Here is a 27,646-nt window from a genome sequence, read left to right as displayed (position 1 = left end):
CTATTTTAAGTAGGTTTTATAGAGAAAGCCTACAAGTCACTCGTAATACCTACCCTAGAATATGCTTGTACTACCTGTGACCCATTTGAAAGAGGATGTAATATATAAGAATTAGCATGTGTTCCAACGCAGGGCAGTCATGCAGGTACGTTACCAACCGATATCACACACCTCGTCGGTCACAGATATATGCTGGACACCCTGCATTTGGAAACACTAGAGGAGCGTAGAGAGAGGGCCAGAATGATTTTAAGATCCAAAATGGACTCATCAAGCTAGACTCAGTCGTAATCATGGTAACATGGGATCGAGGGCATTCCTTGCAGATATCATCTACCACCAACCAAGTTCGTAAGAAATCCTTCTACCCTGGGACCATGAGAGCCATAGTGTCTTCAGGACCCGCTTACTTGATTGAATTAACCAAAGAAGAAAATCATACATTTATTGTAATTAACAGTATCATAAATATTATGTAAAAATTGAGTCAAATGCATAAATTGTTATGGTGAAAGTTCCTAAATACTTGTTATTTATAAGATACCTTTGAATTGTGAATATTAGGGAAACTATTTTACATAAATCTGAAATGCCTGAATGAAGCTCCCTGAACAAGGGTTATTGCCCTTGTCAATATTTTTTAAAAAGATTGAATAATTGATTAAAAAGGAAATATGCATTTTTAGAATTCTTTTACTTAACAATATTTTTTTTTATCATTTCACCTATGGAAAATCATCCTTTCAAAATATATTGTTTTATTGGGTATGAATTCAATTTAAAAACAGTTTAAAATTTGCAAAAACTAGTGACATGAGAGGATGGTGGAATTACCTCGGTATGCGCACCGAAGTGGCAGTATCATATCAGTGGTTGGTGGTGGCCGCAGACTGGTATATAGAAGTAGAACTAAATTTATCGATAAAAGGTGCCCAGCAATGCATGTTGCAATAGCAGCAGAGATATATCGATCTCCCGATATATATGTCGATCAGTAAAATGCATGATGTGAGCACATTTAAGAGAGTGTTTGATTGCATGTTAACATGCATGAAAAGCCACGTGACAGAAAATAAGTGACATTAACAATTTTATATTGTAAGCCTTTATGTACACCATATAAATTATAAATAAAGAGGCCTATTGACCAATTCATTTTTTTTCTCGTTTTTTCCCCTTTGTATTCTCCGTCTGCCACTATACCACCCGGCCTTGAAAAATAAAGCAACACGTGTGGTGTGTGTGTGTTTAATAAATTAACACCAATTCATAGGATTATATTTTTTTTTCAGTTGTTGTACACTTGACTTTTCAAAGTTTCTTGTATTTTCCTAGATACACTGAGTTCAAACTGAGGATGAATTAAAAATCGATATTTTTATGTAACTGCGGATCCAGTACAGTCAATTTTGTACTTGTGTCCAATGATGCCGATATTATTTGTATTGCCTGTATGGACATTGAGTGAAAGGCACAGAGACCGATGACCTACAAGTGTTTTTATGCTCTTTCGCACTTATAACCTGATAAACTCGTAGATCCGCGCCTTTGTGACCTTCACCTGGCACGCGTTCAGTCTCACTCAGAACATATGTTTGGCTGGCACGTGTCTGACATTGCCTTCAAACAAAAACTCTACAGAGCCCTCAGAAGTTAAAAAAAAATGTGCAGAATGGTTTTAACGATGTTAAAAATATAATTAATCATAACCAAACCTTATTTTGAATATAACATAGCTTATATGCAGTTTAAAGGGCATGAAACGTGAATGAACAATACATGTTCGCAGTCTACGTGTTTACCCCACGTGACACGTGACTAAAAATGGTTGGTTCATTAGGACTGTATTGATTTATTATAACCTGCGCTTTCGAAGTATTCAGAAAGGAATAAAGAAACCAAACAAGGTAATTATAATTATTTATTTTACTATTAAAGAAAAAGAGATGTAGAATTTAGAAACGGAACTGTTGTACGTCTTGCAATATAACCAGGCCCACGGAATTAACGTATTTAGTATATATGTAGGTCGATCCCTGATATAACTCATTAACTGAATGTAAGGAGGATATGGAAATAACGAACAGTATTCAATCTCAACGTCCATTAAACAAATATACAAAATAAGAGCAGAGCAAACACGGACCTCCGAAACATCAGAGGTGGGATCAGGTGCCATGGAGGAGTGAGCATCCCCTGCCGACCGGTCACACCCGCCGTGTGCTCGTTGTCATAATCAGGAAATAACGGAAAAAATCCGTGGTCAATTCAGTGTATAAATAATGGACTAACAATTGGTATGAAAAACGTCAGTCAGCATTTCATTCAATGATAAATTGTATTTGCTGACAAGGTCATTGTATCGACCATAGAATTTACGAAATGATGACTTTAAACGAGACTGTTGATATTCTTGTTTCATCAACTTGCTTGTCAATAATTTACCTCGTTTAAGAAATTGTTCATACGTAGAGCATGCTCTAGCGTATCGAATCAACTGAGATATAAATACTCCGTATGCAGGTGATGACGGTATATTGCTGCATAAGTACGGGAAGTTGACGATAGAAAAGTTAAAGTCATCACGTTTATCATATAGCTTGGTTGTTAGATTACCATTTGTGTCTTTTTCAAGTAAAATATCCAAGTATGAAGCAGAAGTGTAAATAACGAATACACACAATATCATAAAACTGTTGATACATTGTTCCACTTTTTCTCGTATACTATAATACAGTGTGTATAAATCTAATGATAAAACTTGAATTAGGAAATTTGACAAATGAAAAACATTTTATTTTTTGTTGAAAGGATAATGAAGTTTTTTTTAGATCCATAAATTAATTCCCATACACTGTCAGAGTTGACAGAATGTTAAAGAATTAAGGCAGAGATTAGAAGGTATTAAATAATCAGCACTGGTCATTCAAAGCTTTTGGGACACACCTGCTGTCAACAGGTGCCCCATTCCCTTGGTCAAGTTCTGATAGAACTCGGAAGTAATTTATACCCCCTATGGCCTGAAGGGAGGGACAGAACTTGTCTTTAACAGTGGACTGGAGGTCATCCAAGTCCACTATTTAATTGAAAAATTCCACAAAATGCAGTGTTTATGTACTGGACTAGCGGAACGTCTGCCGTCGATTCACTTAAAGGATTTAAAATTATCGATTAAAGAAATTCAGTCCCCTATTGGATATCATATCTAAAAGATTGCCCATTGGAAGAGTCAGCATTTACAAATAGCATTAACATTATGCAAATATCATTCTTCTTTATAACTAAAGTTTAAACAGTTTTGTTTTATGCCCCTGCCATGAATTGGCCGACCGGCAAATTATAGAGTTACCCTGTACGTCCCATCATTCTGTCATTCTGTCCTTCCATCATCATTCACTCTCCATTATTTCTGCAACTTTATTTCAAACTCAAATTTGACATAGATTACAAGTGAGATGCAGGTCAACTTGATTTCTTGAACTGAAAAAAGGTTCCACTCTTTAACTTTTGCAGGGATGTATGTATAAGGTTGAAATTGCATATACAGGTATTTTACAGGTCAAGTTCGAATTTGGTCAATGGTCTGATGATTTTTGAGAAATTTTCAAAAATTGCAAATCAAAATACAGTAAAAATTGTCTGATCTGGCACTTATGTAATCTGTCATACTGTAAATTCTAACGGTAAAATCCTTTCTCATTTTACAATAATTTCATGTTATTTATGCATTAAAAATCTTTTCAAGAACAGCTGAAAGCCATGATTGGTCATAGTAATATAGAAGCGTCCTCAAATAATGTAGATTCAAGTTTGTTCAAATCATCCCCAAGGTCAAATTATTGAAATTTCCTTTTTGAGCAACTGATTTTATAAACACATACAGCAGAGAAGAAAGTGATGGAGCCTGGGCTTATTGACCTCCAGTGTGTTGACCTGAGCAGGAAATAACTCGAATGCTTAAATTTATATCTATTGAAAGCTATATAAATATATCTAGTTGGATGATAGAATGATGAAATATGTCGAGGATTTTTTTTAAAAATACGAATAACTGATCAAAGGCATCGTTAGCAAATTGAAAATGTGTGTGTGTGGGGGGGGGTAATTGTGTGTGTGTGTGTGGGGGGGTAATTGTGTGTGTGTGGGGGGGGTAATTGTGTGTGTGTGTGTGGGGGTAATTGTGTGTGTGTGTGGGGGGGGTAATTGTGTGTGTGTGGGGGGGGGGGTGTGTGTGTGTGTGTGGGGGGGGACTAAACCAACAAAGCCCTAGCCCTTCCGGTTCCGACGCCTATGCCGATTCCAACCTTTGGAATATCTTTTGGTTATCCAATTGGCAGTTTGATTGCCATCCCTAAAAATTTAAACACAAAGAAATCAGAAATATTGTTGGTAGATCGAGCTAACATAGATTCGAGCCTTCTTTTATACTTAGAAAGGACAGTTATTAATTGTTATCACCTAGAATCAATGTACGGCCAATCAGCAGTTAGTGGGTGAATCCAAGCTTAACTTATAAATTTTTTCCTGAGTCAGCGAGGTTCTTAATCCCCGCAATAAGACCTGTCTTAACAACACGAGACATTGCCTCCAGGAAATTCTAATCTCAGAGAAACAACATCTCTCTAGCTTACCGGGGTACTAGTGATCCACTTCTTCAAGGATTCCATCTTTCTTAAAAGATAGAATAGGCAGACTTTGGTCACCTGATGAGATATCTCTACAGTGATCAGAAACAACATTCTATTCTCTCAGTCTAGTTTTCAGTGTAAAATGCAATTAAAAAGATTTAAAAGGAAAAAACCCAATCATGATCATGATATTTAATTTTCTTGCATTGTGAGATTAAGTTTCTTCAATTCTCAATGTACTGCATAATATAACCAAATATAGCAATTTCTCCTTAAGAGTTGGTATACTGATTTTAGCAAGATTTAATTTTAGTGATTTTAAAATGATTACTAATTAAAAGAACCTAGCTATTACAAATATAACCCAATTTATTTTTAGCAATATAAGCCATCTTAGCACCCTCTCTAATAGTGCCAAAATAAAATCCTCACTAAAATTTCTGCTTTTACAGTATTATTTGATCATTAAAACCTCTCCCCTTTATATATAACATAGATAAGTCTGTGATGTTTAGACCGACTCTAACTTAAGCTGAAAGAGTAATTATCTGTCACTGAAATTAGTTTTTGATTTTCAATATCTCTGTACGTGTGTTTTTGAATTTATTTTAATTATTTCAGGGTCATTTTGAGCTTACTTTGATGAGAAGATGTAACGTAGACTTGAGCGGACAGTAAAGGATTGATTCAAACAAATCAGTATAAAGGGTAAGTTCCGAGCTTTTACTTTGAAGTTGTATTTATTTTGATTAAAGCCAGTTCTTAGAGAGATGGAGATGATGAAGAACAGAATGATGTGACATTAGGTTATTGATTTTTGAGATGTTTTCAATTCTAGTTGTTCAGCATCACTATAAAATACGACAAAGCCTGGAATGATAGTAAAATGTATAATGTTCTTATCCTCCTAGGAGGGCTGACTGAAATAAAAAAAAAAGATGATCTTTGTAAGCTGTTGGATTACAAGAGGTTTTTCTGTATTCTTGGTATTGCTGTCAGACTTAGACATTTAAAGGTGTAAGAAAAGGAAACAAAAGAATGCATTGGCTGTGTGCTATAGCACATCATTAAAGATATATATAAGTTAAGAGTTTTCAGTATTATAGCCCCTGTTTTTGCCTGCAAAGAAAAAATCATTCACTTCAAGAGTAGAGTACCATTATGCATATTTTAGGTCACAGCATCTTAGGAGACCCATGAGTGATCTCCCCTTGACTCATGATGAGTAAAAGAGACCTTTGGGTATCCGACAATGAAGTCAAACGTTAAGGAATTATAATTTTGGTTTATAAGTTTGCAACTGTTAATTTGATTTGTGAATTCCCTTTATGACATTTCCTTCTCGATAAACAAAAACTGCTGCCACTGCAGCCACTGACCAGGAAGTTACTGAATTTAAATATTGTCAATACGTGACAAAGACTAAAATCATCGCGAGGTAACCGAGATATCCTACGATTAACTCTTTAATTAGAAACTACAAAGTTTGTAGCAGATAATGATAAAAATGAGAAATGTTCCTGGTTTTGTTTTTTTCCTGAGAACTCAAATATTTTAAAAATCATAATGATCATTACACTTGGACTTTTGGATGAGTTTTGGAGTGCTCATTTATGGTCCTAATAAAATATGTCCATCACTGATTCTGTTGAGATTTGACCATGCAGGCAAATATAATTGATGTCTAATGATCCCGGTATTAATCCTGTCTTAACCAATGTGCTGATCTATCACTTAACTTGACCAATCAGTGCTTGTACAGAGTCTATAAAAGGAGTGGCATTTATTGTGTTACCAAGCAGTACACTTCTGCATAAGTGGAAAAGAAATTAACTTAGCTTGAACATCAGAGAATGCAAGGAGAAATCCATGTTATGATTTTTTTTCAATATATTATAGATTAAAAAAAATCAAATGACACGAACAGTTTAAAAATTTTCAAAAGCTGATTACCAGGTTAATATTTTAATGATAAAATTTCAATTTAAAAATTGAGAAGAAAGCTTCAATAATTGCCACTTTTACAAATGAATTTTTTGACCTTTTTCAGACTTAGGCAGCCATCATGGAGTGGCACATAATGAACGCGGGGGGAGTAACCAGTCTGGGGAGTAACCTGGGCTGTGTGGAGGACTCCCAGTACATACCTTCAGAGGAATGTAAAGGTAAGCTACCTGTATAGGTGAGGATTTACCTTTAAAGGTGAGGTTCTTCCTGTAAAGATAAGTTTTTACCTGTAAAGGTGAAGTTTTACCTGTAAAGGTGAGATTCTACCTGTAAAGATAAGGTTTTACCTGTAAAGATAAGGTTTTACCTGTAAAGGGGAGATTTTACCTGTAAAGGTGAGATTCTACCTGTAAAGGTGATGTTCTACCTGTAAAGATAAGGTTTTACCTGTAAAGGTGAAGTTTTACCTGTAAAGATGAAGTTTTACCTGTAAAGCTGAGGATTTACCTGTAAAGGTGAGGTTCTCCCTGTAAAGGTGTTGTTCTACCAGCAAAGGGGAGATTTTACCTGTAAAGATGAGATTCAACCTGTGAATGTCTTGTTATACCAGTAAAGGGGAGATTTTACTTGTAAAGGTGAGGTTCTCCCTGTAAAAGTGAATGAAGGGAATTAGTCAAGAGAATGTAAGGGTTATAATAGCCTCTAGAGAATGTTAAAGGTGCTTGAACACAGATTTGAAGTTAAGATTTTCTCAAATTTCCTGTATAATATCATGACTTATTGAGACAGGATTGATAAAACTATATTTACATTTTTAAATTTCTTTGTCCAGAGTAAAACCTTTAAATTTAAAAAAAAAAACTAATTTCTTCTTTAAGCCATTAGTTCATTGATAGACATGCATGATTGAAAAAATCACATGCAGAGCAGGGGAGAGGGGTGGCCCACTGGGGGTTTGGGAGGGGGATGGAGGCATGGAACATGAATTTCATAAATGTGCATGGCATTATTGGTTCATTGATTATAGGCATGCATGATTAAGAAAGAAATTACATGCAGAGCAGGGGAGAGAATTGGTCAAGGCTTGAGGCACATGATTATTTAAGAAACGTGAGCATGTAAATATAAAGAATAAGTATATGTTTAGAGCAATTGGTTCATTGAGAGACAGGCATGGTTGAAAATTCACATGCAGGACAGGGGAGGGAATTGGTCGAGGCTTGAGACACGTGATTATTAGAAACGTGTGCATGTGAATATAAGGAATAACTGTATGGTTAGAGCAATTGGTTCATTGATAGACATGCATGGTTGAAATAAATCGCGTGCAGGGCAGGGGAGAGAGAGAGAAGTGATCGAGGATTTGATGAGCATGTGAATAGTAGAAACGTGTAGGTATAATTTAAAGGATTACCTGTCTGGTTAAGGTTATTGGTTCATTGATCTGACATGCATGGTTGAAATAAATCGCGTGCAGGTCAGTGGAGGCAGGAAGTGGTCAAGGCTCGGAGCACGTGAATTTTAGAAACGTGTGCTTGTAAATATAAAAAATAACTGTATAGAAATATTAGGTCTCATCATGCTGATTGAACGCAATTTAACTTATGTGATAATTCCATGCAATTAAACAATATTTATTGTCATAAAAAAGTTTAAGAAGGTTTTTATCCTTTTTAATGTGATCTTATACATGCATATTGGTTATAATTTTTTCATATTTAGTTTAAACCTGCAATGCTTTCATTAAACATAAATGTATTATGCATTCACTAGAGCGGTGTTAATTTATTCAGATCTATAGAGTAGTACTTGTCAAGGAAGAGAGATCTGCTATTTATGAATCACGCGCCATTAGAGTGGCCTTTATAACAGACTAATTCGTTAAAATGATGGACATTCATGCCTCAATTAGACTGAAGTTGCTCTTATTTTAACAGAACAGTATACCTATACTAGCAACAGTTTATCGCACGTGAGGAGTCATTAGGAAATATTTCTTGGAAATGTCATAATCAAAATAATGGGAATGAATGCTGAATTTATATATGATTTTTAAATAAATTCAGACATCAGGCACACTAAAACATAAATGTCAATCTATTATAACAAAATTCAGACATAAGAAAACATTTATTGCCAAAACAGTAAGCCCATCTTCAACATATGTTCAATTTAAATGGTTAATTTTATGGTAATTAAAACTAAAATGCTTCAATTCTTTTCTTTCTTTTTTTTAGTGGTTCTTGCATTTATTAGTAATGGTGCCAGGAAAACTTATTCTAATTATAGGCGAAAAAAAACAGAAAAGAAAACAGACACATCTAATGTTCTATATTTCATAAACACATGCGTTTCTATATTCTATTTTAAGGTCAGACATACTTTCTCACACGTGATCATTACATGAGACACTGTGAAATTGTTTTAATTAAAATTTAAAATGAAGACAATTGAGTGTATTTTGATTTTTCTTATGATTTGATATTTCTTATGAAGAGAAAAAACAAATGTTGACTATGTACCAGTGCAATATTTTTATGGTTGATTCAAGGAATAGATCAGGGAACCATCATATTTTCAGAAGAGGCATGGACATTCTTAAGTTCCTAATTTTAAGAATAAAATATTTTAACTGTTATATAAGTTACATGTGTGCGTTGTTTTATTTTACAGACGTTTTATTTTACAGACGTTTTAGTTGAAATCTTGATCCAGCTTAAAGATGAAGATCCCCAACATAGGTCGACGCGGCGACAAATCTTCTACAGTCATCTGGTAGAAAAGGTTTGTGTTTACTGAAAGGTCAAGATTGTAGCAGTTTTAAGGTTCATCACTGTTAGTATTTGTAGCAGTTTTAAAGTTCAACATTGTAGCAGTTTTAAGATTTAACATAATGTAGCAGTTTTAAGTTTAAAATTTTTAACAGTTTTAAGTTTCAACATTGATTGTAGCAGTTCAACACTGTAGCAGTTTTAAGGTTCAACATTGTAGCAGTTTTTAGGTTCAATATTGTTCAACAGGTTTAACATTGTAGCAGTTTTAAGGTTCAACATTGTAGCAGTTTTAAGGTTCAACATTGTAGCAGTTTTAAGTTTCAAAATTTTAACAGTTTTAAGTTTCAACATTGATTGCAGTTTTAATTCAGCACCCTAGCCGTTTTAAGGTTTAACAAGTTCAACACTGTAGCAGTTTTAAGTTACAACATTGTAGCAGTTTATAGGTTCAACATTGTTCAACAAGTTCAACACTGTAGCAGTTTTAAGGTTCAACATCGTACCAGATTTTAAGGTTTAATAAGTTCAACATTGCAGCAGTTTTAAGGTTCAACACTGTACAATACAGTTTTATTTCTATACTAGATAGCTTTGTCTATTGAGCACACTGTTATACATCGTTTTCCTATGACATATTTCCTATACAGCTGGTAGGCTAACACAGTAATCAACATGAAAGCTTTACACAGCCACTACAATATTTATAATATTCCTTATCTAACACTGTCTTTTGGAATTTGAATTCGTTTATTATAATTTATTTTGATTTGAGAAAAAGTTTTCATATTTGCTTTGGTCATGGCCAATTGCAATTCATTTGTATGCACATTTATCTGCAATTATAGCAACTAGCTTAATGGTAACATTTATTTTCTTTTCTAGGATCTTTGTTCAATGATAAAGTTTCTGAGAGATGAACCAGACATTTTTGGCTTGGTTTTAAGGTAAGAAATACATATAAATAAATTTATCTTCATTTGCAAGGAAGATAATGAAAGGGACAAGACATTGAATAAATTTAACTCCGGAGAAATCATTCCCTAGGAATAAATATGAAATAGCAGAAAGCTTATGTTAATTTTGATATTAAGTTGAGCATCTTGGTAAATTTTAATGATACATTCCCAGGATACTGGCCAATCTAACACAACCGGTGGAAAGCCTGATTCATTCTACAGGGTACACCATGACAGAGGCAACTCAGGCTGGGTTGTCATGGCAGCAGGGAGTGGAGAGTTCCCTACATCACTACAGAGCTCTCTTCACAGATAAATCTCTCATGTCAAGCATCTTTGAGGAAATCAATACTCTTATAGCAGAGGTAGGACACGTTTTAATGAAATGTTACGTTTAATGTAAAATCATATATAGCAAAAAAAAAATTTTTCCTAACAGTTTCTGAAAAGTTTTGCTCTTCTTCCATTATAATTACTATCAAGAGCACATTCTTTGTCGTTTGTCTTTAGCTCACCTGAGCTTAAAGATGTTGTGATACCATTCCTTTGCTGTTTATTTTTAGTCTAAGGGAAACCCATATTAGAGGATTAAGTTGCGATGCCATTAATCAGTGCCTCTTATTTTGGTTTACTGTAGAAGTACTTTTTTCCGTATGGTATTAATTTACTCTAGGTACCTGGTCACAAATTTGTACAAGTGTACTTAAGGTCAAGCTCTAGTAAATAACTTTAGAACAATTTTTTGGTGCTAGATCCATTATGACGTCATAATCAATTTCAACTTTCTTTTTCCCGTACTTTACGTCCTTAGCAGAATTATGTAGAAAATAGGGTATTTTCATGACATTTAATTTGAAAGTCATATGAAACCATTAATCGTGCCTCCTATTTTGGTTTGATTTTTATTTGAAGAAGAGGCCATGAACATACTAATTTTGTTGTTTATTTTTAGACTGTAGGCAATAACCCCATTAATCAGTGCCTCCTTTTGTGGTTTATTTTTAGTCTGAGGGATACCCCCATTAATCAGTGCCTCCTTTTGTGGTTTTTTTTCATTGAAAATGAGAGTTTAACACCATTAATCAGTTTTTCCTTTTGTGTTTTATTTTTAGTCCAAAACACCTTATTTGACCAACCCAGAGTTGTAACATCAATAATTTAGTGCCTTTTTTGTGGTTTATTTTTAGATCTTGACCTTAATATAAATGCAAGGCATATAGTGAAGTTGTGAAATGCACCTAATCAGTGGCTCCTTTTGTGTTTTATTTTTAGTCTGAGGGATACCCCCTGTCAGAGGAGAGTTGTGACATCATTAATCAGTGCCTCTTTTTGTGGTTTATTTTTAGTCTGAGGGATACCCCCTGTCAGAGGAGAGTTGTGACACCATTAATCGTGCCTCCTTTTGTGGTTTATTTTTAGTCTGAGGGATACCCCCCTTAATCAGTGCCTTCTTTTGTTGTTTATTTTTAGTCTGAGGGATAACCCCATTAATCAGTGCCTCCTTTTGTGGTTTATTTTTAGTCTGAGGGATACCCCCATTAATCAGTGCCTCCTTTTGTGGTTTTTTTTAGTCTGAGGGATACCCCCTGTCAGAGGAGAGTTGTGACACCATTAATCAGTGCCTCCTTTTGTGGTTTATTTTTAGTCTGAGGGATACCCCCTGTCAGAGGAGAGTTGTGACATCATTAATCAGTGCCTCCTTTTGTGGTTTATTTTTAGTCTGAGGGATACCCCATTAATCAGTGCCTCCTTGTGTTTATTTTTAGTCTGAGGGATACCCCCTGTCAGAGGAGAGTTGTGACACCATTAATCAGTGCCTCCTTTTGCTGAGGAATCTCCTCCACTTCCCAAGCAGCCTTGATGACAACAGCAGCAAAGAACACGAAGTTCTCCTCAAGTAAAGCTACTTCTAAGATTATCTTCAGAATTTTAGAGCAATTAAAGCAAAAGTGGAAAATTAAACATATAAAATATGAAGGTTCATGTTCATTTTGATGCATGCACTCAATGTCTGACATGCTGATAATTTTGATTTTGTAGAATCCTGTTTGAGTGTGACTTTACTGAGAGATTAATTAGCATTCTGCAGCTCTCCCAAAGGGTAAGGAATAGTCCACATATGTGTATCAGTTGCCATCAAAAACATTCAATACTTATAGACAAGGAAGGAAATGGCGATTTAATGCCAAAGTATTGATTAAAAGTGATTAGTTACCAATTTGTAATGATAAACATTTGCAGATGAAAATTGAAGATTACGGTGACTGAGAAAAATACTGGACAGTGGTCTATTTGATTTAGAGCCTGATAATTATAATACAGATATACATTATACTTGTAGATTAATTCATGAATACCTATACAGTAATTAATGATATTTGTTTTAATAGGAATACCAGACAGTGGTCTAGTTGATTTAGAGCTTGATAATTATTAGACTGATCACAGATAAGTTGTACCTGTACAGTAATTAATTATAATGAATTTAATAGGAATACTGGACAGTGACTGCAGTGCAGCTGGTGACTCTTATATTTAAAGGCCACGTAAGTGTTTACTTATTAGTCTCTGTTATCATTCCTTATCAGTTCTTACTTACTTATAGTCTCTGTTTATCATTCCATATCAGATCTTACATTAAGGAGTCGATCAAAAGATTTTAGCATTTTACTAAATGAAACATATGAAGGTAACAAACAGTATTCAAGATCAAATGTCCATAAAACAACACAAAGTAGGAGCAGAGCAAACACGGACCTCCAAAACATCAGAGGTGGGATCAGGTGCCATGGAGGAGTGAGCATCCCCTGCTGACCTGTCACGTTGAAAGCTCTCAGTTAATGATAGATCCATTAAAATGGGCTGAATAAGACTTTGTTTTGCCTTAATAAGAAAATCAGTTTTCCTTTTTTGGACATTGTAAAATTAGATACTTAAAGAAATGACATAAAATTACCCCCTCCCCCTTCTTTTAGTATTTATATGTTATTATATGTTGACATTACAGATAGGAGAGATGTTCCTCCAGAACGTGTCAGACAGTAACACAGTCACGTTTCAGCTGGAGCCGGCCCTGGAGGAATCTCACGAATGTCTGATGTGTGGATGTCAACACAGCGACAAGGACTTCCAGTGTATTAATTACCTCGAGGAAAACATCTCCAAAAATCTCCGTCTCAGATCAAGCAAGAGTTCCTCTCTCAGTGGGTCCAGTTCTGATCTCACGGAACAGGAGGATGAAAGCTTACTGTGAGTACCACTGAACTGTCTCCAACCAAAATCTTTTTATAATTTGTATTGTTACACATAATTTTCTTAATATAATGTATATGCATTGTTATTTGTAATTGAGATTTACATAAATTTTTCCCTTTTTCTTGTAGGAAGTATTTGAAAGACTTTGCTCTCCAGTTTCTCACGAAGGCCTTCTGTAACATGGTACACGATCTCAGGGTAAGAGTTTTCTCCCTTTATTGTATTAAGATGAGTTTATTTCTGAATTGACTAGATTTAAACCTTCTGATTTCTATATTACAGCATATCCTCACCTCCCCATACAATGCTCTGATTGATGAAATCTACCTGTTATGGCTGCTGGCATTTTTCCTCAAGTATGCCAGACATCAGCATGTGGACTTTCATTACATCAGGTAATCATTAGACTTCTAATTGTTGCAAGTCACATCAGACTTCTTTGATGAAAACAACACCAAATACATAGAATTTTAAGCAACTGACATTCTGATGGAATTTGTCATTTTCTTTTTCAGGGGCACCTTCTCGACGGACATGTACGGTTTCCTGGTTTACGAGGGTGTGGTGAACTCGGAGGAGCTGGTGATAGCCCAGAGGAACAAGCAGGACACCACCAAATACCTAAGGAGGTGGGTATAGTGTAATAGACACCACTAAATAGAGACACCACCAAATACCTAAGGAGGTGGGTACAGTGTAATAGACACCACTAAATAGAGACACCACCAAATACCTAAGGAGGTGGGTACAGTGTAATAGACACCACTAAATAGAGAACCACTAAATAGAGACACCAGCAAATACCTAAGGAGGTGGGTATAGATTAGAATACACAACAAAATACAAAAAAAACAACTAGGACAGAGACAGGCCTGGTGGACTTTTAGCTCACCTGAGCTGATATCTCAAGTAAGCTTTTCTAATCACTTTTTATTTGTAGTCTGTCCGTCCATCTGTAAACTTTTCACATTTTCAACTTCTTCTCCAGAACCACAGGGCCAATTTCAAACAAACCTTATTCAAATCTTGACCCCCAGAGGTAGGGTGGGCCAAAATTAAATTTTCAAACTTGTAGGGAAAACAGTCATACCACAGTAAGTCAAAGAAATATGTAAGCATTCTTTGTTAGTGTAAAGTCAAGTCAATGCAAATCATACTCCCCATCCTTATTGTAGGAGGTTGGGACTACTTAAAACTTTGCATTAATTTTTGTCCCCCGCTTGAAAAGTGGGGGATATTAATTTGGGTTTGTCCGTCCGTCCATTTTTCTGTCTGTCTGTAACGCTTTCGTTTCCACACGATATCTCGAGAACCCTTTGAGCTTTTGCAATAAAATTTAGCATAGCAACTCCCTATGTACTAAAGAAGAACCCTATTGATTTTGAGGTCAAAGGTCAAGGTCATAAATAAGCAAATTCTGTCTTTTATAGCACTTTCGTTTCCACACGATATCTCTAGAACCGTTTGAGCTATTGCCATGAATTTTTACATAACAACTCCCTGCGGCCTAATGAAGACCCCTATTGATTTTGAGGTCAAAAGGTCAAAGTTCAAGGTCGTAAATTTATACATTCTGTCTGTGTGTAACACTATCATTTCCGGGCGATATTTCAAAAAGATTTTGAGCTTATGCAATGTAATTTTATACCAAAATTCCCTAGGACCTCTCTCACCCCTCCCAAAGTGCCCCGCCCCATTTGTTTTATTAGTATTTATAGTATTACATGTTGCTATTTTTAGCACAGGGGCATGAGGAGAGTTATTGCATATAAAACAGGTTCCCGGCGAACTTTATGTTCTTATTACATCTATTAGAACTGTTTAATAAAGGCTAAATAAATCAAACACCATGGATTGTGTAAAATTTTGACAATACCGAACATGAATATATACATGTATGTGACTTCACTTATGCATATACTTCACTCCTTTTAAAGAGATTCCGTGGTCTAGTGGTATGTTTCTCGCTTCCATTGTGAGAGGTCCCGAGTTCAAGTCCCGGTCGGACTACTTTTTTTTTTTTTAGAAGTACTTTTTTTTTTACTAAATAATAGTATTCAGAACGTGAAATGAAAAATTTACGAGGTCTGGCTTGTACAAACTCATAAAATCATCATTACAGTGTGATAAATATTCCATATAAAAGGAATCTTCTATACACATAACAAAGAATAAGCAATCAAATCTTTATATCCATATTGACATATTTTATTTGTTTAGTATACATGTATACATTTAATAATTCTACAAATTCAGTCAGGGAGACTGACCACCCCCCCCCCCCCCTGAACTCTGCATTGTTTACTTTTTCCCTAAGCGGGGGAGACACAAATTCTCTGAATTAGCTTGTTCTTTTTTTCTATCAACAGTGCTCAGGTGAGCAATGAGGTCCATGGGCATCTTGTTAGCTCTACTGGTCAGAGAGCAAGAGGAGCTTATGCGATAGTAATGCGTCCGGCGTCCGTCCGTCTGTCTGTCCGTCTGTCTGTAAACAATTTTTCAAAATGCTACTCCTCCTACAGTTTTGGTCTGATTTCAATATAACTTGGCACACAAGTAGACTACACTAAGATACATAATTCTGTGTATCGGTTTTTGATTTCGTTGAACGGCGTTGCCGTGGTTACTAAAAATAGAAATTTCTGTGAAATTCTTTCAAAATGCTACTCCTCCTACAGTTTTGGTCTGATTTCAATATAACTTGGCACACAAGTAGACTACACTAAGATACATAATTCTGTGTATCGGTTTTTGATTTCGTTGAACGGCGTTGCCGTGGTTACTAAAAATAGAAATTTCTGTGAAATTCTTTCAAAATGCTACTCCTCCTACAGTTTTGGTCTGATTTCAGTATATCTTGGCACACAAGTAGAATACACTAAGATACATAATTCTGTATATCAGTTTTTGATTTCGATGAACGGTGTTGCCGTGGTTACTAAAAATAGAAATTTCTGTGAAATTCTTTCAAAATGCTACTCCTCCTACAGTTTTGGTCTGATTTCAGTATAACTTGGCACACAAGTAGAATACACTAAGATACATAATTCTGTATATCAGTTTTTGATTTCGATGAACGGTGTTGCCGTGGTTACTAAAAATAGAAATTTCTGTGAAATTCTTTCAAAATGCTACTCCTCCTACAGTTTTGGTCTGATTTCAGTATAACTTGGCACACAAGTAGACTACACTAAAATACATAAATTTGTGTATCGGTTTTTGATTTCGATGAACGGTGTTGCCGTGGTTACTAAAAATAGAAATATCTGTAAAATTGTTTCAAAATGCTACTCCTCCTACAGTTTTGGTCTGATTTCAATATAACCTGGCACACAAGTAGACTACACTAAAATACATAAATCTGTTTATCGGTTTTTGATTTCAATGAACGGTGTTGCCGTGGTTACTAAAAATGGAAATATCTGTAAAATTATTTCAAAATGCTACTCCTCCTACAGTTTTGGTCTGATTTCAATATAACTTGGCACACAAGTAGACTACACTAAGAACATAAAGAGACTTTATCAACGATCATTATTCTATTTATTGCTGTTGTAAAGTTTCAAATCCCAGCTGCTTAAGTACTTTTCTCTTCCTTTGCTATAAGTTCAAACCAGTAGAGCTTCAGTCTCGACAGAGACTTCTGGTTTTTCAATTTTACTGGCACCTATGTTTTATTTTGTACTTAAAAATCTTTTTATTCCCATAGTCGCCATTCTGTAATTCATTATCATTTCTAAGAAGAAGCTATATCTTACAAATAAATAACTTGAATTCATGAGTGTATTGATGATTCTTATGTTTTAATTATCTAATTTTTCTTGTAGATTACATTTGACGTTAGGTGCTGTGAGAGAAATGTTGCAGGGTCTGAAGTTACACTGTGAGAGTACGAGTCTTAACCAAGCTGATATCACATATCTGGAGAATTTACAAAGTAACTCAGATGTTTCATTATCATTCTATCCACTTCTTAATTCCATTTAATTTTATTTTGTTAAAAGCTTCCAGCAAAATGATTGATATGCTTTAAAATATAGAATTGTACAATACTTTTGTAAAGTTTAAATCCATCCCCTAATCTTAATTTTTGTTTTTTATCGCATATATATATCTGAATAAAAAAGAAAATATATTTATTTGAACTTGACAATATCGACATTGATCACCCTGATTCTTTATTATTACTGATACCTATGAATCTATATGCATAAGTTCTCTGTGTATTGTATAGAGGATCTGGCCAGTACAGAAGACCTACCTCAAGTGTTCCTACTTCTGATCAGAAACTTCCAGATGCACACTCACAATCTCAAGTTCTTACAAGACGTCATCGTCACCAACCACCTGCTGCTTCTCCTGATGGACGTCTGGAGAATAAAGGCTTCGGCAAAAAGGGGTTCCACATGCTGGACCATGTCAAACAGTAAGTAGGTCAGATAGAAAGTAGATCAAGCAGTATGTGGGTCAAATAGAAAGTTTGTCAAACAGTAAGTAGGTCAGATAGAAAATAGGTCAAGCAGAATGTGGGTCAAACAGTAAATATGTCAAGCAGTAAGAGGGTCAAATAGAAACTATGTTAAGGTATAAGTGGCATGGGCACAACAGAAAGTATGTCAAGCCATAAGTAGGTCAAATAGAAATGTCATGCATAGTATGTAAGTTTGGAATCCTGGCATAATTTTTAAATTCATTGACATTTAATTTTTTGAGCTATTGATATCTTAGTTTAAATTTTCAAATGCGGTTTGAATTTAAAGTAGGAAATCATATTGCTGTTAAGTGAGAGATTTTATCTGGCTAATTAAGTAAGTAATTTATATCTGAGTACTCTCTAATATTTGTGCAGATTTGCCACAACAGAAGTGATGCAGAAATATGGTCGCCTACTTGAGAACTTTGAGTATAACAATGCCGTAGTAAATAACTGTATATTTACGATGATGCACCACATCGCTGGTGACTGTGAGAAACCCACCGCCCTGTTACAGGTCCAGATACTCCGAACCTTCCTAGAAATACTGGACAGTAACACACCTTTATCTCAGGTGAGAGTTCTTAGTAAAGTCGGATATCTTTTTTATAATCTACATGTATATTGTATTCTTTTAGGAACATTCAGTGTGTACTTGTTTTTCTAGGAATTTGTAATATTCTGTCAGTTTATTTTTAATTGCACATTTTTTTTTTGGACCCCAGGAGAAGACAGACTTGATCGAGTTCATTCTTCAGAAATTCATGGTTGAGGCGGAACATAATCCATTTTCTTGTGCTTTACAACTGTTTGGAGAAATGCCAGTTAAAGGGGAGAACAGGTAATTATTTATGGTTCTAGCTAGGAATGCATAGGAATGCATCTTGTCCATATAGCATTTTAAAACTTTGATAGCTACACTGTATTTACATGTAGTGCATAACTAGTATTTTGGATTTTGAATTAATATGTGAAAAGTTACGAAATTTTGTTAAAATTGTTTATTAATCCCCATCTGACTGTGCACGTATTCATAATTGATTGGAAAACAATAATTTCTGGAATCAGATGATTTTCATGAGCCATGGTTTACTCTATCCATTAATTTCTATGAAAGAATGTGTAGATTTACTCAATTCTTTGTACACACATCACAAACCGAGTCAGTGTTTCTATTGATTTACAGAAATTCGGAGGAAGCGGGAGTCGAGGAGGAAGATTTAGATGAGGATGAGGAGGATGCTGAGGAGACAAAGAAGGAGAAGGACATCCTGTTGATGTTGTACACGGAGCTGATGGGGCAGCCCGGGGCGCTAGGGACCATCTCCTGTAAACTCCAGGAATTCGGCATCAAGAAAACAGAAAAACAGGTACTTAGTTAATGCTCAGATTATAACCAACAGCCTTGTTGTAGTGGGATGGAGAATAATTACAGGATAATGATGGTGGGTTTTTTTCTCTTCATGTGTGTAAATTTGATTCCCATAGAAAATATTTACATGGTAAGCAGACAGGTTCTCTCATGGGTGGTTTGATATTTTGAAAAACCTGTCCAGAGATAATTAGTCAATTCTAGTCAGAAGATTTACATTTCCTTCCTTGTTATGATAAATCCTGGCTTGTTGTAGATTTCCGAGGATCTGAAGGAATTTGATTGGTTGACAGATGAAAGGAACACACAGGAGTTGGAGGTAAGAGATCTGAGGTCAAAGGTCAATACTTAAACGTTGATAGAAAGTGATATGGCCCAAAGTGTGTTTTAATCATCTTAAGCCTGTTTAAAATAAAAGCAGAATTTTAGTTTAGACCTTTAATAACGTATTAATTTGATTGATTTGATCAGGAAGAGAAGTCATCGTCAGAGAGCGATATGGACCAGGAGTCATCTCCCCTTGATCTGTCCAGTCTGAGTGATTCTGAGATCGTCATGCACTGTATAGACAAGCTGAAGGAGTCGGGGTACGAGTCTCACCTCAAGTGGTTACAGCGGCAGTTCTGCGAGGTCGCTTACGCTAAATCTGGTAAGGGCCATTCTGTTACTCTCAGTCTTAACATTTGTGTGCTGGGAACTTTATGATGGTTAACATTTGAACTTTGGTTACAAAGCAGGAATATGATCATGTGACATGAAGTGTACATTGTGTTGATTGATTTTGTAGCAGTTTGTGTGAGTAGTCTTCAGAAACAAGAGGCAGAGGAACCTGTAGCCAGATTCCATGTCAGTAAGTAGTTTCTATGAAAGGATTACTAATCATATTTTGTACCGTCTTCTTTAAAAATTCAATTTAGTTTTGATATTTTTATTTATCTAATGGTAGAAGTACAGTCTAAGAACAAATCGGTGCCAATCACAACCCGTACCAAACATTCTAACAAATGCTCATGAGCAGCTCATGAGACTCACATAAGAATCAAGTAAGAATTGTATTCAAATTAGGTAGAATTGGATTTTGCTCATGTGCAGATTGTTAGTCTCTGTTAGGGAGGAAAATACTAACCAAAATGCACATGTGCAAAATTTTCTCACCTCAATGCTCATGAGCAAAAGTCCATTCAATTTGCTCACCTAAGAACAGCCTTTATATTTAAGATATAGCATTGGTAGTGATTTTTCTAAGTTCAGTTTTCTCATGTGAGCAAGAAGTGAGCAAGAGGTGAGGAAATTGGACATAGTCAAAATTCAGTATCACAAGTAGAACCAAAACCAAAGAATTACAAAGTCTCAATTCCTCACGTGAGGCTCACGTGAGGAAATACAATACTCTGACACTCTATGTGGTCCAAGCTTTCCCAAGCCTTTATTACAAATTGACCATGTGTTAAGTGTTAGCACTTCCTGATGATAGCATCACAAATAATTGGGGACCAGGCAGGAATATCTAAATTTTCTGAGCTTCTAATCTTCATATTCCAATCAATTTGAAAATGCTTTCCTCTACCTAAACAACCTGTTGTGTCCCTCACTGTTACTTAATGTGGGGCAGTATCCAATGAGGAGAGCCAGTCAAGATTTGTGCGCCTTCTCACACCAGTTCAAAATTTCAATACAAAATGTTTGTGAGGGACATTGAAAGTATATGGATTAATACAGTGAAGAACTGAAATATGCTTTTGGAAATTACATGTCATCACCATATTGAACTAGATGCATGCCAGCTATAGCCTTTAAAAGTTACAAATGTATCCAGTATGTCCATGGGATTGAATCAATCAGATATTACCATGGTGCAGCCACCTCAATGAAGGAAAATTTCAAAGATTTGCAATTGCTGATCTGAGAATAGGGTAGGTGCTTTGAAATTTATTATCCCCCCCCCCCCCCCCTCATTTCAGATATTACTAATTAAAAAAAAATGATATGTCTGTGTGTTAATTATCAGTGTATTTAATTTTGATAATATATTTAATGCAGAATTTTATCAGGAATTACAGTTTAATTAAGAACTATAAATATTGTAAGAACAGATTAGGTCAGAGTGTACAATATGCATGGCAGTCTCGGTGCGGTACATGTACATGTGTATTCTATGAATTACATGTATTTAAGTTGCTAATTAAATATTGATGCATATGATTTTTCTATTGACTGGCTTTTCATGACCAACGGAACCTTGAAAATATACTATACTAACTATAATTTTAAATTTTTTTTGCAGTCTAAAAGTTGGAATCAAAGGATCTGCAGATTAATCACGGGCCCTAGCTGAGCTTGCATACATGACGGAGTTCTGATGTTGGCACTCATTTAAAGGAAATGCAAAGAAATAGAATGGAACAGGATGAATTGACATTATGATTCTTATGACCACTGGATTATTATTTTACACCCAAGTATGGCTGCATAACACTTATAAAATCAGCAAAGGCAGAAACATCTAATTAGCCTCCAAGACAACTTTAAGACAACTTTATTCCATCTAGTACTAGTGCGCAGTCAAAAATGTTGACTGGACATTTACATTGGATGTTCTATGTTAATCTACTGGAAATGGAACTATTGGATAATAATACCTTGATTGATGTGTACTGTATATAATTATAATAGAATATAATATATATTTTTTTAAATTTCATTTTAAGTTTAAAAAATGAAGTTCACTGAACATAATTATGCATGCATCTATTTACATGTACATGTTGCTCAAGAGTATTGAAAATGTAATTGATGAATCACATTTTAAAATTACATAATTATATAATAATATTTGTAATCTGAATTTTGTTCTATTGTTGCTTGTTCAAGTGAGCAATTGTTGCACATGAGCCTCATGAGACTCATGTGAGCAATATTCTAGGTGAGCAAAAAGATTCCTCAAGTGAGCAAAAAATGCTAATGTGCAGAAGCCTGCTCACGTGAGCATTTCACCTAATTTGCATGTTAAATTGCACATGAGACTCACGTGAGCAACTCAGGTGAGGAAATCTGGTTAGTCCTCACGTGAGCTGCTCATGAGCAAATTGTGAGAATGGTTTGGTATGGGAGTTTGTAATGTTCACTTAAATCATCATTTAGTCATGATATATATTTATTTAATGACAGAAGTACAACCTCAGATGATTTTTTTGCTTTAACAGTTAACAACAAATCGGTGCCAATCACATTTTATAATGTTCACTTAAATCATTTAGTCATGATATATATTTATTTAATGACAGAAGTATAGCCTCAGATGATTTTTTTGCTTTAACAGTTAAGAACAAATTGGTGCCAATCACATTTTGCAATATTCACTTAAATCATTTACTGGTAGTCATGATATATATTTTATTTAATGACAGTACAGCCTCAGATGAATTTTTTGCTTTAACAGTTAAGAACAAATCAGTGCCATTAGTACTGTACAACGAAGAACAAGAACAACTGATGCATAATCCCTACTTTGTTACCTTACTTCAATTCCTCGGACTTCACATGCCGGAAGATGTAGGTCTGATGTATCCCAGAATTCCTCATTTCTGGACCATACAACATCTGCTGGAGAAAGCCAGTCTGATTGGAGAGCTAAATATAGGTATGCAATTGTCTGTGTATGTATGGGAGGGGGGTTCTCTTTGTATTCCTAAGATTTCTCGCACCCCTTGATCCGCTGTAGAGGGTGAATTTGATGCATTTCAATAACATAATATCTGCACATTTTAGAGCAACTCAAATTTGATCCAGTGAAGTTGAAAGAGGGAAGAGAAGCAACAGAAATTCCATTCCAATTCAAAATAGAGGGAAAGGACGACATCACATTTGAGTATGTATTTTTTTTCCTCTCAGATAAAAAAAAACTGCTTTTATCATATATATAGTACTTATTATTTGTATTGTTTGAAAGAAAGAGAAAGACAGAACTAGATTTTGTTTTATATTTATTTAGGAAATTTTTTTTTAAGTTAATACTTTAAAAACAAAAAACAATAAATTTGGCACCTTAAAATAAATATGTTAGTTGATCTGCTCTCATTAACAAATTCCAACCACAACACATAGAGCAAACTTTATTTTCTAAACCTGGGATTAGAATTTAAAGGTTATACACAAAATTGAATCTTTTTAAAAATTTTGCTGATTGAAAAATTATATATTTTCACAGAAAACTGAGAAAGATTCCGGATTCCATTTGGATGAAGATGATCCAGCAATACAACAAACATTCCGGTGGCGACTCGAATTGTGGCAGCCAGACGCGCACAGCGAGCCAAGCCTCGTGATCGTGGCTTCTTCACAGAGACTAAATCAGAAGCCACAAAGTGGTGCTCTTGTCAATCAGCTGGCTAGCACTGATATAATAAAAAAAATGATGGAGAATTTCAGACAAAGTTTGAAGAGCCAGAGAACAATTTTACATGTTTAATTGGTGTACACACGTAGAATGTTTGGGACTTCCACTGAAGCCATTGAGGCAATGTTTCAAGCCAAGACAAAAGAACTGAACATGAGCTAGACAGGTTCTAGTCGAAGAATACTCAAGGGAAAATAGATTCTAGGCTGTGTGTTATTCTGGAGATAAAACTGTAGCCGTTTTTCTTGCATATTTAACTTATCACAGAGACATTCATTAGAGGTACAGGGTCTAGACTGTCTATATTTGGGACATGAGAGCAGCGCCTCATCTGGGAAATATCACCAATTACTGCCACCGTCTTGACAGACCTGAGAGAATCATTGAAAATCTATCGGTAGTAAAATTAAGAAAAATCATCTTATGTCAGTAAATACATGTACACACTCTATATGCGTCATAAGTTGAATTGTAGCATCAAAGATAAACATGTCATCTGTTTTGAACACATCAACATCAAGTTTTCATTTATGTATAATATGTGTACTATAAAGCTAAATATGAAGATCCGTAGTTTATTGGACTTGGATGTAGTATTGTACTGAATTACTGTGTTCTGTTAGGTGTTATTTGGGCATTACATGTTTTTACTTGTTAAAACTTGAGTAAACATATTTCTATGTCTGTATTTGACATTAAAGTTCAGCATTTAATGTAATGTTGAATTGTTTCTTTTATTACAGAGCTCTACATTTCATATTTCTTATTAAGTAAAAGAACTTAATGAAATTTTCTTATAATGCTCAAGACTGACCTTTAAGACTGACCTTTAAGATTTCTTTGATATTCATAATTCATATTAGTTGTCTTTATAGTGTTAATTAAACAGCTGAAGTATTTACACCATCTCTCTCTCTCTCAAGGTAATCCTAACTGTCCATGTTGAAGCCTGTATGATTTTTTGTCAAACTATAATTATTGATACCTAATGGCTATTGTAATTTTACAGGACTGGTGGTGATAAAATTGTTTTTTGAAACAGAAAGCATGTAAAATGTGCCATGATCTGAACGTTGGTTTATATTACACTAGTTTCTCTCTGAAGGTCATTGTTATTAAACTGAAGTATTTATTGTATTTGCTGTTAACTTTATTGCCAAATATTGTTTATCATGTCAACTGTTTTAAAAAAATAAATCTAAATGACTAATATTTTGTCTCTTTTAAAAAAGAGTTTTAATATTGTAGGCATACAGCCATTTTATATCATAGAGGCCGTTTAACTTGGTAATGTTTATTTTTGTGAAGGAATAATGTAGAAAACTGTATTATAGAGAAATTATTAATACCCTCCAAAAAGGGGTGGGAGTTGTCCCATTCTCACTACCCTCATGGGCCTGATGATGGCAAAGCTCTTCCTTCTGTCTGTCCTTCCATCACACTTTCCATTTAGCTCAGTTTCAAAGAAACTATTAAAGATATTTTCGTCAAACTTCATATGCTCATAGATATTGATAAGAGCTATGCAACTGCATTTTTTGACCTTGGCTTTTCCTTTGACCTCGACCTCACTTTTCTGAAACTAGTGTTTAACTCAGTTTTTAACATACTGTTAAAGATGGTGTTATCAAACTTCACAAGTTGATACATACTGATGAGAGCTATTCAACTGCATCATCATATTTGTTCTAAACATTTCCTTTGAACATGACCTCATTTTTCTTAAATAAGTGCTTTGCTCAGTGTAAAGAGCCATTCAAAATGGTTTTATCAAACTTCATATGCTGATACATACTGGAGAGCTATTCAACTGCATCAACATTTTTGACCTCAACCTTTCCTTTGACCTTGACCACTCTTATTTTAAATAAGTGTTTAGCTCAGATTTTGAGAAACCATCCAAGATATTTTAAACTTCATTGGCTGATACAAACTGATGAGAGAAATTCAACTGCATCAACATTTTGACCTTGACCTTTCCTCTGACCTTGATCTCATTTTTCCTAAATCAGTGTCAAACTTCATAGGCTGATACATAATGATGCAAGCAATTCAACTGCATCAACAATTTTGACCTTGACCTTTCATTTTGACCTTGACCTCACTTTCATCAAATTGAGTTTAAATCAGTTTTAAAGAAATCATTTAAGATATTTTTTCTGCATCAACATTTTGACCTTGACCTTCCTTTGACCTCACTTTTCTTAAATTAATGTCAAACTTCATATATGCTGATACATAATGATGTAAGCAATTCATCTGCATCAATTTTTGAACTTGACCTTTCATTTGACCTTGACCTCTTCTATCAAATTTTGTTTATGTCAGTTTTAAAGATATCATTCAAGATATTTTTATCAAACTTCATATTTTGATACAAATTGATGAGAGATATTCAACTGCATCAACATTTTAGACCTTGATATCACTTTTCTTTAAGGGGGCTCTCTGCAACGTCACAACATGGCGTACTTCCGTAAAAACGCCATTTTGATCCCAAATGATCACATTCAAATTCACTCAACACCGATAAATCACTGAGTATAACACAACATGCGATATTGTGGATGGAATGTACATTATATCACATCAATTAATACAGTGTATTGCCCAATACGTATCCTTTCTTTAAAAATGAATTGTTTGTCAATTTATTCAATTTCTACTTATTTAATTATTAAATAATACATTCACAAACTTATTAGAATAAGATTTTTGGATGAGAAAAAAAATGATATAAAACATGGCTTGTCCATATGCTAATTCATCATTACGTGTCAAAACGCCATACACTCAGATATTTATTTCTCCAATAAGCATATATGCTTTTCAGCAAAATATATTCCCCCAAAAATGCAAATTTGATAAGATAAGACATATGTATTATCTTCCCATCGACTAGAGGATACTCGGTTCTCGATTTGTATACACCCGAATGAATGGTTATACCCGGTGAAATTTCGCATGACCCAAACGTTTGATCACCATTGATTGTCAGCTGTTTACAAGTATGGGGAACGTGCAGGTTTTAGACGAAGTGTGCATTTGGTTATAGGAATTTCTTTTACCGCTTTTGGCCATTTACCATCTTAACTTGTTTTGTTATATATATAGCACTGGATAACACATGCAAGTTGGATAAAAACGGTAAGTAAATCTACCTTTCTCAATACCATGAAGTCACTAAATACATGTCTTTGTCATAGACTGGAAACACGATGATTTTCGCTTAAACTCATTGAAAAACAATACATGTACAATACGAACTTCTTTCAATGTCCTTGCGTGACAGTTTATTTGAAGTTTATATAAAAAAAAAAACAGTACCAAGATATTTGAGTCCACTCTTAAAGCGGATCTCTCACACCTGAATTTTTGTGATGTTTATAAATTTTTGACAGTTTTTCAAATTTTTTCAATTTCTTTTTTTCATTGTTTTTACCCTTTGATATTATATATCTTTTCAGATATTGAAGAGGATCCAACCAGCTATTCTCAAGAAAATGCTGTTTTAGTTTTTCTTTTGTCTATTTTTGTAAATTTAAATAAAAATTATGTTGATTTTATTTTTATCTTTGTTGGTTATTATATCAATATTTTATAACGCTAAACTTTGAAGAGAAATTTAAAGCACTGGGCTTTTAAAAATATAGATAGGAGGGATTTTAACAAAATAAATGAAATATTTCAAATATTTCTAAAAAATAAATTGAAGTACTTTGGAACCTTATTTTATCGGATATGGGGCCTATTATTAGAAACAAATGCATGCAACAAAAATCAGTTATACTTTATAGGTGTAGAGAGCCCCCTTAATTACTGTCAAACTCATGTGCTAATGCAT

At 34.6% G+C, this 27,646-nt stretch overlaps 1 protein-coding gene and 1 long non-coding RNA gene across 2 annotated transcripts; both read left to right on the top strand.

Annotated features, from left to right (window-relative positions):
• The first annotated feature begins 1,643 nt into the window (after nucleotides 1–1,643).
• On the top strand, nucleotides 1,644–25,012 carry LOC134238468 (protein timeless-like). The gene is given in 25 exon segments (XM_062720599.1): nucleotides 1,644–1,907; nucleotides 5,250–5,336; nucleotides 6,679–6,793; nucleotides 9,265–9,359; nucleotides 10,232–10,293; nucleotides 10,478–10,670; nucleotides 12,072–12,202; nucleotides 12,346–12,406; nucleotides 12,798–12,851; nucleotides 13,313–13,554; nucleotides 13,689–13,758; nucleotides 13,843–13,955; nucleotides 14,076–14,189; nucleotides 17,388–17,497; nucleotides 17,795–17,935; nucleotides 17,938–17,986; nucleotides 18,410–18,608; nucleotides 18,760–18,875; nucleotides 19,221–19,404; nucleotides 19,663–19,725; nucleotides 19,878–20,055; nucleotides 20,194–20,256; nucleotides 22,846–23,046; nucleotides 23,175–23,274; nucleotides 23,614–25,012. Coding segments are annotated over 23 exon segments (2,757 nt in total). The 5' UTR covers nucleotides 1,644–1,907; nucleotides 5,250–5,336; nucleotides 6,679–6,693; the 3' UTR covers nucleotides 23,732–25,012.
• Nucleotides 25,013–26,270: 1,258 nt separating this feature from the next.
• LOC134238474 (uncharacterized) lies at nucleotides 26,271–27,368 on the top strand. The gene is made up of 2 exons (XR_009986027.1): nucleotides 26,271–26,949; nucleotides 27,270–27,368. It is a non-coding gene; the product is annotated as an uncharacterized LOC134238474 (long non-coding RNA).
• Nucleotides 27,369–27,646: the final 278 nt, after the last annotated feature.

The sequence above is a fragment of the Saccostrea cucullata genome, unplaced genomic scaffold, assembly GCF_032062105.1.
Source record: "Saccostrea cucullata isolate Sc308-1 unplaced genomic scaffold, CSIRO_AGI_Scuc_v1 ctg279, whole genome shotgun sequence".
NCBI lineage: Eukaryota > Metazoa > Mollusca > Bivalvia > Ostreida > Ostreidae > Saccostrea > Saccostrea cuccullata.
This window is presented reverse-complemented; position numbering and strand designations above follow the sequence as displayed.